Here is a 12631-nt window from a genome sequence, read left to right on the forward strand (position 1 = left end):
CAAATTTGGACAAGAATGGAATATCCACAAATACCAAGATTAATCAGCAGATGTAGTGGAGAGGGCGACGGCCTGTGATGCCCTGGGTGACGTGCAGTCGTTGTAGGCGCGTCAGGAAACCTCGGCCGCGGCCACAGCGGCGGTGAGAGGTGAGGGATGGGCTGACATCGGAGGACTCGCAATGGAGGTTGAAAAACTGCTGACCCAGCAAAATGAGCGGCCGCGGTGCGCGGCTGGGAGCTGGTACACTGCCGCCAGACGTATGATGGCCGCGTCGTCCTTGTTATAGTAAGAGATGGGCGGCGGTGGCAGACAAGACGACTTGGGTGTGTAACCTCTTGAGAAGACGCCTTGCAAGAAACGGTAGTGGGAACAGCTTGCAGTCACCGGGAGATGTCCGCGGGTACCCTTGCTGACTGTTTGTCGGAAGAGGTTTGGGCCGATGCTCCCGGCAGCGGCGGTGGTGCCGCCAGCTGCGGAGCGAGGGGCATGCGGGGTGTCCCAAGGTCAGCGGGGCGTGCCTCCTCGTTGCAGGTGTGAATACCTCTGCCGTATCGTGGAGTGGCTTGCAGGGTACGTAGCAGTGCTGGCTTGAAGCGGGGGAGCGGCTGGTAGATTGTGGCCCTCGCTATCGGCTGCGTAGGCCTGTGGGTGTGCTTGGGGCTTGTAGGCTTGACGCCTGTAGAGTTGCTTGAAGCTGGTGTGCTCGAGGCTTGTAGGCTGTAGAGCCTGTAGGCTTGTAGCTGGTGTGCTCGAGGCTTGTAGGCTGGACGCCTGTAGAGTTGCTTATAGCTGGTGTGCTCGAGGCTTGTAGATGGCGCCTTGTGAGTTGCACGTAGGTGGCGACTTGTGAGATGCTTGTAGCTGGCGCCGTGTGAGTTGCACGTAGGTGGCGACTTGTGAGATGCTTGTAGCTGGCGCCATGTGAGTTGCACGTAGGTGGCGACTTGGGAGATGCTTGTAGCTGGCGCCTTGTGAGTTGCACGTAGGTGGCGACTTGGGAGATGCTTGTAGCTGGCGCCTTGTGAGGTGCACGTAGGTGGCGACTTGGGAGATGCTTGTAGCTGGCGCCTTGTGAGTTGCACGTAGGTGGCGACTTGTGAGATGCTTGTAGCTGGCGCCTTGTGAGTTGCACGTAGGTGGCGACTTGGGAGATGCTTGTAGCTGGCGCCTTGTGAGTTGCACGTAGGTGGCGACTTGTGAGATGCTTGTAGCTGGCGCCTTGTGAGTTGCACGTAGGTGGCGACTTGTGAGATGCTTGGAGCTGGCGCCTTGTGAGTTGCACGTAGGTGGCGACTTGTGAGATGTTTGTAGCTGGCGCCTTGTGAGTTGCACGTAGGTGGCGACTTGTGAGATGCTCGTAGCTGGCGCCTTGTGAGTTGCACGTAGGTGGGCGCCGTGTGAGATGCTTGTAGCTGGCGCCTTGTGAGTTGCACGTAGGTGGGCGCCTTGTGAGATGCTTGTAGCTGGCGCCTTGTGAGTTGCACGTAGGTGGGCGCCTTGTGAGATGCCGCGGACGGCTGGTGCGTTGCCGCGGACGGCAGGTGCGTTGCCGCGGACGGCTGGTGCGTTGCCGCGGACGGCAGGTGCGTTGACTCCTTCTTCCCTTGTACGCCTGTCCCCGGAGTTTTGTTGGTGAGTTCTCGTGGCTTGGAGGAGAACGAGGTAGCGAAGGCACAGGCGCGGGGTGACCGCTGCCAACCAAATGTAACGGGCTTGTCGGGGGGCGTTTAAAGGGTGTTGATTAAGACTTCAGCTTCCTTAAGGCGAATTATATTCGTAGCCTTTATGTACAAGAAGCGACGGAGCGAGAGCGACTGTCGTTGTGTGTCAGTCGGACTCTCGTGAAGGAGTGGCGAGTTACAGGTTGGAAAATAATGGTTACAATTGGTCACGTATGTCAAGGTGACCTCCACGCACCATCGGAGTGCTAAGTATACAAAACTGAGACGGTAAACACTGACGGACGACATTCCTATAAGGTGGCGTGATCTATCTGTCGTGGGGTTTTTCCATTGACAATTGTATGCCTAATCCGTGGTGATATTAAATAATAATAATACATTGATATCCTACTATAACAATTTAGGGTAAACTTGGCTAAAAATTAAAGACACTGTGAGAGAGGCTACCCGGCTAGCCCCGCCTCGCTCATCTCGTGACGTCGATGTGACGTTTAGCTCTGATGTATGAGTAATCATCCATCCAACCAGCAATTATTTCTTACTACTTCACACACACACACACACACACACACACACACACACACAAACACACACACACACTGTAGCAATATTTAATCTACTGTAAATATGGATGTTCCTGTATGGACTATCAGTTGGGGAGAAACAGTTTTACTCGGAGGAAATTACTTATCCTTTACATGGAAAATGTGGCTATTGGTAGTATACATGCTGCATGTATGTAAGCAAGCAGTAGTTTCTGGTTTCATCCCTTGTTGGTTCGCCAACCTCCCCCATACCCAACCTTTCCTTCCTCACACAATCATCCCCGACCAAATACCCAACAACACCTTTGTCGTTTATGGCATGTTACCACCTAAAGGGTGATAGATAACACGAGAAGATGAGCGGGGTGGGGCTAGCCTCGCTCACAGTGTCTTTAACTTTTAGCCAAGTTTACCCTAAATTTACTCTTATAAGTGCTTCATTATCCATATATGACAACAAATCATATTTTTGCCCATTAAGTCGGGATCTCAAGCATCCACTGCCAAAATAACTTCCTTGTCCGTCGCTTTGTTAAAGATTTATTTGCGAAAAACAGGGGAACACGGCCCCTAAAACCGTTAGTAATATACTGAAAATATTTTAAAATGCATGCTTACCTGGAGAAAGAAAAAGTGATGGAACGGCCGTCTCCTTCAGCAGCGTGCGGTGTCTTGGGCCCTGATAATGGCCAAGTAACTTGTACTGCATACTGTAATCCTCTTCTCTAAAATGCTTAGAGCACACAAGACAACTTTTCACATTTAAATCGTCCGGTCTATCACAAGCACGAATCCATTGTTTTTGCCGCTCGTTATCTTTTGGAAAATAAAAGTAGCGTATTCCAGTTCCCTGCGTTTTGCGTCTATCATTTGAACACCACAACACAGCGCACGTGCTAGGCATTGTCGGCGCACAAGGAACCTCGTCCACTCACCTAGGCGACAGAGGGAAAACTGAATTGGACCAGGTCGGCTCATACCCAGGCAGGGATATGCTGACGTCACTAAGCGCCGCCCAGACCTGCGTGCTGGCTGACCCGTCTTTTCTTTGGATCCTGGATGTGACAGCCTTTCCTCGTAGGGTTTGTTTCGTAATGAAGGAATCATCTTGGTTGGTCTACGCTAAACACCTTCTAATTTAGCAATGTCTTTCGCATGGTGGGGAGACCAAAACTGCACGGCATACTCCAAATGAGGTCTGACGAAACTATTACACACAGGTAGTATCACATTTTTATTCTTGAATGAAAAAAATTTCTTAATCAAACCCATCACCCTGTTTGCTTTTTTAACGGACTCGTTGCACTGCTGGGAAAACTTGAGGTTAGACACGACTGTGACGCCAAGATCTTTGACCGAGTGAACGCTTTTAATTTCAACGCAGCACATTTCATAGTCCTTTATATTTCTAGATCCAACCTGCAGAATCTGGCACTTGTTTATATTAAAAGGTATTCATTTTACTGGTCAATCTGATATTTTACGCAAATCTTCTTGTAGGCACCGCCAGTTACATTCTGTAAGAACCGCATTGCCAATTTTCGTGTCGTACAGAGAGAGAGAGAGAGAGAGAGAGAGAGAGAGAGAGAGAGAGAGAGAGAGAGAGAGAGAGAGAGAGAGAGAGAGAGAGAGAGAGAGAGAGAGAGAGAGAGAGAGAGAGAGAGAGAGAGAGAGAGAGAGAGAGAGAGAGAGAGAGAGAATTTCCCACACATGAAGCAATTCAGAGAGGAGCAGTGAAGAGTACAAAGACAAATGTACGAGGCAAAGAAATTTAAATAAACCTACACAAACAAAACAAAATAACAGATAACGAAATTAATATAAGCCAAAAAGAATTAAAAAAAACTAACGTCATAATTACATAATAGTAATAATAATAATAATAATAATAATAATAATAATAATAATAATAATAATAATAATAATAATAATAATAATCTACCAATTTCAAAACAAACAAAAAAACTTATAATATTAAAATGAAACTAAACTAAAACCAAGTATCAGAAACTATTTAGTAACTCTGGCAGTGACCGATGCAAGGCCACCACCACCTCAGTCTTCAGCTCAGTAGCTCACATGCAGTGCCTCAGTTGAACACTTCGGGATGCCGCCAGCCCCTGCACGCCGCGGTAAGAGAGAGATATACGGGGGTTGAAATTTGTTTGTGAAAATCTCTCTCTCTCTCTCTCTCTCTCTGTATCTATCTATCTATATACCTATCTCTTACCAATTTGCTACGTTTTCATGTCTACGATTATATTTTTGGTGTTTGTGTATACCCATCCCTGCAGAAAATAGTTAACTTAGAGAGAGAGAGAGAGAGAGAGAGAGAGAGAGAGAGAGAGAGAGAGAGAGAGAGAGAGAGAGAGAGAGAGAGAGAGAGAGAGAGAGAGAGAGAGAGAGAGAGAGAGAGAGAGAGAGAGAGAGAGAGAGAGAGAGAGAGAGAGAGAGAGAGAGAGAGAGAGATATACATAGATTTACATAGAAAATCAGACCACACAGACCCCATGGTCCAGACTTGGTGGTCTGTCCTTAAACCTAAGTGATTTTACATTAATCAGAAGACTCCAAAACGTTGCATCTCTACTCTAGTTGATATTAAGTTGAAGGAAGTGACGGTCGAGCTTATTTTTGAAGGAGTCAATCGTGTTACACTGGACCACTGATGATGGGAGCTTATTCCATTCTCGCACTACAACGTTGGTGAAGAAAAATTTAGTGCAGTCTGAATTTACTTCTCTACATCTGAGTTTTACGCCATTGTTCCTCGTGCGCAAAGTGTCATCGATCATAAACAATGTTGATCTGTCTACATTCATGAAACCATTAAGTATTTTAAAACATTCGATCAGTTTTCCTCGGAGGCGACGTTTCTCAAGAGAGAACATGTTAAGGGTAGAAAGCCTTTCTTCGTAGGATTTGTTGCGCAAGGAAGGGATAATTTTCGTTGCCCGACGCTGAACACCTTCTAATTTAGCAATATCCTTTGCATGGTGGGGAGACCAAAACTGTACCGCATATTCCAAGTGGGGTCTGACTAAACTGTTGTAGAGCGGGAGTATTACATCTTTATTCTTAAATAAAAGTTTCTTTAATGAAGCCCAACATTCTGTTCGCTTTATTTGCTGCATCGATGCATTGCTGTGAGAATTTGAGGTTTGACGCGATTTTGACCCCCAAGTCCTTGACGCATTGAACGCTTTTGAGTTTAACGCCGCGCATTTCGTAATCAAACTTCTTATTCCTCGTACCAACTTGAAGGACCTGGCACTTGTCTACGTTAAAGGGCATCTCCCATCTATCCGACCAAGCTGAAATTTTGTGCAAATCCTCTTGAAGGCTTTGCCTGTCTTCGTCAGTGAGAACCGAGTTACCAATCTTTGTGTCGTCTGCAAATTTACTAATGCGGTTATTGAGTCCAACATCCACGTCGTTGATGTAAATAATGAAGAGCACTGGGCAAAGAACTGAGGCTACGCACACACACACAACACATTGTCAGATCTTTTCTCAGCAACAAATTCTGCGCAGAATTTGTTGCACAAGGAAGGGATCATTTTTGTTGCCCGACGCTGAACACCTTCTAATTTAGCAATGTCCTTTGCATGGTGGGGAGACCAAAACTGTACCGCATATTCCAAGTGGGGTCTGACTAAACTATTGTAGAGCGGAAGTATTACATCTTTGTTCTTGAATAAAAAGTTTCTTTTAATGAAGCCCAACATTCTGTTCACTTTATTTGCTGCATTGATGCATTGATGTGAGAATTTGAGGTTTGGCGCGATTTTGACCCCCAGGTCCTTAACGCATTGAACACTTGTGGGTTTTACGCCGCGCATTTCGTAATCGAACTTCTTATTTTTTGTTCCAACTTGAAGTACCTGGCACTTGTCTACGTTAAAGGGCATCCCCCGTTTATCCGACCAAGCTGAAATTTTGTGCAAATCCTCTTGGAGGCTTTGCCTGTCTTCGTCAGTGAGAACCGAGTTACCAATCTTTGTGTCGTCTGCAAATTTACTAACGCGATTATTGAGTCCAACATCCACAGCGTTGATGTCAATAATAAAAAGCACTGGCCCAAGAACCGAGCCCTGAGGAACGCCGCTAGTGACCGGCGCCCACTCTGAGTTAAATCCATCAATCATCACTCTTTGTTGTCTGTTGCTCAACCAATTCGTGATCCATTGGTTTACTTGACCGTCAATACCTATTTGCTTTAATTTATAAAGTAATTTATGAAGTGGGACTTTATCAAACGCTTTCTGGAAATCAAGATAGACTACGTCCAGTGATTTGGTTACGTCATAAACTGAGAAGAGGTCGTTATAAAAGGTCAATAGGTTTGACAGGCAGGATCTTTTGTTACGGAAGCCATGTTGTGAATCCCCAATTAATGAGTGGCTTTTGAGGTAACTCACAATTTTGTCTTTAATTATGCTCTCAAGTAGCTTACCTACAATTGAAGTTAGACTAATGGGTCGGTAGTTACCTGGTATTTTTTTGTCTCTTTTCTTAAAAATCGGTGTCACGTTAGCCTTATTCCAATCCGAAGGGACGATGCCTTGTCGCAAGGACATATTGAATACGGTTGTGAGGGAGGAGAGTATTTCGTTCTTTGTTTCTTTAAGCAGTATAGGATATACTTTGTCGGGTCCGGGACTTTTATTGTTTTAAGTGAATGGAGAGCTTTAAGGACTTCATCGGTTGTTATTTCAAAATTAGGCAATGCATGCTCGAGATTTACAATAGTACTGGTGTTGGTGGTAGTGGGAGGAAGACTGTTAGTATTAAACACCGAGGAAAAGTAATTGTTTAAGAGGTTTGCAATGTGTTGGCTGTCAGTCACTAGTGAACTGTCGCTGTTTGTTAAAGGTCCAATACCACTTTTGATCGCCTTTCTGTTGTTTATGTAACTGAAGAAAGATTTCGGATTATTTTTACAGTTGGCTGCAATATTTTCTTCATATCTACGCTTTGCCTGACATACTAAACTTTTTACTCGTCGCCTGGCATCATTATAAAGTCTAATATTTTCGGGCGTGCTTTGTTCTTTCTTTAACCTGTAGAACAATTTTCTCTCATTGACTGATTGTTTAATTTCGCTATTACACCATGGTGGGCTTTTATTAGTGTTAATTCGCTTCTCGCACAAGGGGACAAATGTGTTCTGCTGAGTAAGTGATTTTTAAAGTTTAGCCATCACCGAGTCCGAGTCATCAGGATGGACATAAAAAAATAAACTGGAAAATTTTCTGGGTATGGCATATTGATACCATGTTGGTATGTGCAAGTGTTAGTGTGTGTGTTTGTGTGTGTGTGTGTGTGTATGTGTGTGTGTGGCAGTGTTTTCATGTACGGTACATACTGTACTGCCCATGTAATATTGGCTTGCGTAGGCAAGCCAATATTACAGAGATAACCCTGTCAAAAAACAACCCATTGCACCTATACACTGGGGTGAAGGTGCTGCACAATGCTATGTATTTCGCTGGACTACTGTCACTGCTGGTTATGTGTGTAGCAGTGTTGGTGTTGGTCTTGAATGTCGATAAATTACTTGGTACATATAAAAATGGACATATATTATCTCTCTCGTTACACCTTTTGTAGAGGGTCAGTCAATATACTGACAAAAGCTTTCTGCTTGTTGATGTCACCTTCCTTTTGGTTGGCTTTATGCCTCAAGGCAAGTGACTTTGCCAGAAGTGAAAAGCTGCCTTTGTGTTAGGCTTCCAGAAACTTTTTGGTAGCTTCCTTGCTCAGCGATTAATGACATTGCTCCATCTTGAGTTTCTTCTTTGCATCACACAGATCACTTTCTTCTGCACCCCTCTTTTGGAGGTTGTTTTGGTTCTCCAGCTCTTCGTTTGTGCATGCAGGCTGGCCATTTTTTTTTTTTTTTTTTTTTTTTACAGCAAAGGAGACAGCTCAAGGGCACAAAAAAGTAAACATTAATAAAAAAAAAGCCTGCTACTCGCTGCTCCTAAAAAGAATCCAAAGAGGTGGCCGAAAGATAGGTCAGTTTCGGGAGGAGAGGTGTCCTGATACCCTCCTCTTGAAAGAGTTCAAGTCGTAGGCAGGAGGAAATACAGATGAAGGAAGATTGTTCCAGAGTTTACCAGCGTGAGGGATGAAAGAGTGAAGATGCTGGTTAACTCTTGCATAAGGGGTTTGGACAGTATAGGGATGAGCATGAGTAGAAAGTCGAGTGCAGGGCCGCGGGAGGGGAGGCATGCAGTTAGCAAGTTCAGAAGAGCAGTCAGCGTGGAAATATCGATAGAAGATAGAAAGAGAGGCAACATTGCGGCGGAATTTAAGAGGTAGAAGACTATCAGTATGAGGAGGAGAGCTGATGAGACGAAGAGCCTTTGCCTCCACTCTGTCCAGAAGAGCTGTGTGAGAGAGCCCCCACATGAGATGCATACTCCATACGAGGGCGGACAAGGCCCTGTATATGGACAGCAACTGTGCAGGGGAGAAGAACTGGCGGAGACGGTACAGAACGCCCAGCCTCGAGGAAGCTGATTTAGTAAGAGATGAGATATGAAGTTTCCAGTTGAGATTTTGAGTTAAGGATAGACCGAGGATGTTTAGTGTTGAGGAAGGTGATAGCTGGGTGTTGTCAAAGAATAGGGATAGTTGTTTGGAAGATTGTGTCGAGTGGATAGGTGGAGAAACTGTGTTTTTGAGGCGTTGAAGGACACCAGGTTCTTCTTGCCCCAATCGGAAATAATAGTAAGGTCTGAGGCTAAGCGTTCTGCAGCCTCCAGCCTTGAGTCGTTAAGTTCCTGAAGGGTGGGTCTTCTATTAAAAGAAGTTGAATAATGCAGAGTGGAATCATCGGCGTAGGAATGGATAGGACAGTTCGTTTTGGAAAGAAGATCATCAATGAACAACAGAAAAAGAGTGGGAGATAGGACAGAACCCTGTGGGACACCACTATTAATAGATTTAGGGGAAGAACAGTGACCGTCTACCACGGCAGAAATAGAACGGTCAGAAAGGAAACTGGAGATAAAGGTACAGAGAGAAGGATAGAAACCGTAGGAGGGTAGTTTAGAAAGCAAAGATTTGTGCCAGACCCTATCAAAAGCTTTTGATATGTCCAGCGCAATAGCAAAAGTTTCACCGAAACGGCTAAGAGAGGATGACCAAGAGTCAGTTAAGAAGGCTAGGAGATCACCAGTAGAACGCCCCTTGCGGAACCCATACTGGCGATCAGATACAAGGTCAGAAGTGGAAAGGTGCTTTTGAATCTTCCGGTTAAGGATTGATTCAAAAGCTTTAGATAGACAAGAAAGTAAAGCAATAGGACGGTAGTTTGAGGGATTGGAGCGGTCACCCTTCTTAGGTACAGGCTGTATGAAGGCATACTTCCAGCAAGAAGGAAAGGTAGATGTTGACAGGCAGAGGCGAAAGAGTTTGACCAGGCAGGGTGACAGCACGGAGGCACAGTTTTTAAGGACAATAGGAGGCACTCCATCAGGTCCATAAGCCTTCTGAGGATTGAGGCCAGAGACGGCATAGAAAACATCATTTTGAAGAATCTTTATAACAGGCATAAAGGAGTCAGAGGGGGGATGAGTAGGAGGAATATGCCCAGAATCGTCCAGAGTTGAGTTTTTAGAAAAAGATTGAGAGAAGAGTTCAGCCTTTGAGATAGATGAGACGGCAGTGTTGCCGTCAGGACTGAGGAGTGGAGGGAAAGATGAAGAAGTGAAGTTGGAGGAGATGTTTTTGGCTAGATGCCAGAAGTCACGGGAAGAGTTAGAGAAAGCAAGGTTTTGACATTTTCTATTAATGAAAGAATTTTTGGTTAGTCGGAGAATAGATTTGGCACGATTTCGGGCAGAAATGTAAAGTTCATAATTAGCATTAGTTTGAAGGCTCTGGTATCTTTTGTGAGCTACCTCTCTATCATTGACAGCACGAGAACAAGCGTGATTAAACCAAGGCTTTTTAGCGTGAGGAGTAGAGAAAGAACGAGGAATGTATGCCTCCATTCCAGAGACAATCACCTCTGTGATGCGCTGAGCACACACAGAGGGGTCTCTATCCTGGAAGCAATAATCATTCCACGGGAAATCGGAAAAGTACATCCTCAGGTCGTCCCACCGAGCTGAAGCAAAATGCCAGAAGCATCGCCTCTTCGGTGGGTCCAGAGGGTGTACAGGAGCGATAGGACAGGATGCAGAAATAAGATTGTGATCGGAGGATTGAATGAGCACAATTGCATGGCTGCAGTAGACCGGGCAGCCTATAACCTCAAAGTCAGCAATGGAAACTCCTAAAAGAGCGATGGTATCAAATATTATTCTCTGTGCCACCAATGACTGAGTCTTAAGTTTTGGTACCAGGAGGTCATCCTTGACAGAGAAACATCCTTCCACTGCAGCTTGCCCATGTGACAGGGTCAGGAACTAGATTAGCTTCCGTAACACCTTCATTTATGGTTTCTGAGGCAGGCATATAAATAAGTACAGCCACAACCTCCAGCCACCAGACTTTTCAAACCTTAGCACAGTCAAGTTTAAATGTCCTGTAGGTTCAAAATTATGGCACTATAAAAAAAATTAAAAATAACCACACTAAACATGCGGTTGTGGGCGGAGTAAGCGTACGGGATCCCTTGTACAGTCTGCCGCGTGTCTCCCAGCCCGCGATGTAAAAATGTTCTAATTTAAGTAAAACCATGGCAAATGTGATCAGCAAATATGCATACACATTTAATCTTAGTATTATAACGTATGGAAGAACAGTTAACTTATTATGGATAAGATACTTGTGAGCATACAAAGAAACGTGGCATACGTATTTTACAGTGTTGCTAAAAAAATGCTATACTTATTATTGAGTTTCCCTTACGTTTTGGGATGGGTAAGGGGTTTCACAATTATAGTTAAATTATATCGTGAAGGAATGTACGTTAAAATAAGCTGACACAAGTATGAAAAAAAAAACATTAAAATCCTCGCGGCGGTAACACTCCCGACCAACGCCCGCCATCCACACAGAGTATTTCGTTCTTTGTTTCTTTAAGCAGTATAGGATATACTTTGTCGGGTCCGGGACTTTTATTTGTTTTAAGTGAATGGAGAGCTTTAAGAACTTCATCGGTTGTTATTTCAAAATTAGGCAATGCATGCTCGAGATTTACAATAGTACTGGTGTTGGTGGTAGTGGGAGGAAGACTGTTAGTATTAAACACCGAGGAAAAGTAATTGTTTAAGAGGTTTGCAATATGTTGGCTGTCAGTCACTAGTGAACCGTCGCTGTTTGTTAAAGGTCCAATACCACTTTTGATCGCCTTTCTGTTGTTTATGTAACTGAAGAAAGATTTCGGATTATTTTTACAGTTGGCTGCAATATTTTCTTCATATCTACGCTTTGCCTGACATACTAAACTTCTTACTCATCGCCTGGCATCATTATAAAGTCTAATATTTTCGGGCGTGCTTTGTTCTTTCTTTAACCTGTAGAACAATTTTCTCTCATTGACTGATTGTTTAATTTCGCTATTACACCATGGTGGGCTTTTATTAGTGTTAATTCGCTTCTCGCACAAGGGGACAAATGTGTTCTGCTGAGTAAGTGATTTTTAAAGCTTAGCCAGGTGTCCTCTACATTGCCGTCGTCTGACAGGTGAATTTCTGTTAGTTTTTGTAGGATTTCTACAAAGTTAGCTCTTTTGAAAGTGGGCACCATATGAATCCGTTACTGACATTATCTTTACCGTGTAATAAAGATGACAAACCAGGAAATAGGTCGAAATAGTTATCCTGGAAAAATAAAAATTCATCAGGGAAAAATCAGGGAAGTTTTTCATAAGAGTGGGAACCCTGCGTGAGGTACATTGTAAAAAATAAATCCTATTCTCTAATCAATGAACGTAAATTAATTGACTTATTCATTTTGCGTGATGCGTAACAGACATGTGAACAGAAGAAAAGGTAAGATAGCAAGGAAGAAGGAAGAAATATAGGAAGGAAGGAAGGAAGGAAAGAAAAAATGTTAAAATTTAAAAAAAGAGGGTAAATTAAGAAAAGAGGAATAGACAAGGAAAAGAATAAAGAAAAAAACATTAATAATGAAAATAACAACAACTACAATAATAATAATAATAATAATAATAATAATAATAATAATAATAATAATAATAATAATAACAACAATAATAATTGAAGGAAAAGGAGGAGACAGATAGAGGAAGAAAGACTGCAAATGGTTACGAGAAGTGTTGCAAATTGTCAGCTCAATAATAGCGGTCAATTAGGCGATAATGACCCGAAGATACGACACGTGCCTTTGTAGACGATGTTACGTGGGTTCAGAGTGGTACACACACACACACACACACACACACACACACACACACACACACACACACACATTATATTA

General features: G+C 43.8%; 1 protein-coding gene across 2 annotated transcripts in view; it reads left to right on the forward strand.

The window, feature by feature from the left end:
* Positions 1-471: 471 nt before the first annotated feature.
* LOC126997953 (monocarboxylate transporter 2-like) overlaps positions 472-12631 on the forward strand; it is a 36816-nt gene continuing 24656 nt past the window's right edge. The window contains exon 1 of one of the 2 annotated variants that reach the window (XM_050859213.1): positions 472-573. Coding sequence is in view for 1 of the 2 variants with exons in the window: in XM_050859212.1 (XP_050715169.1) it covers positions 4338-4362 (25 nt within the window). In the remaining variant the exon portion in view is untranslated. Of the gene's footprint in view, positions 574-4296; positions 4363-12631 lie in introns of those variants that run through there. The other variant, XM_050859212.1, reaches the window with a different exon arrangement.

The sequence above is a fragment of the Eriocheir sinensis genome, chromosome 13, assembly GCF_024679095.1.
Source record: "Eriocheir sinensis breed Jianghai 21 chromosome 13, ASM2467909v1, whole genome shotgun sequence".
NCBI classification, from domain to species: Eukaryota; Metazoa; Arthropoda; class Malacostraca; order Decapoda; family Varunidae; genus Eriocheir; species Eriocheir sinensis.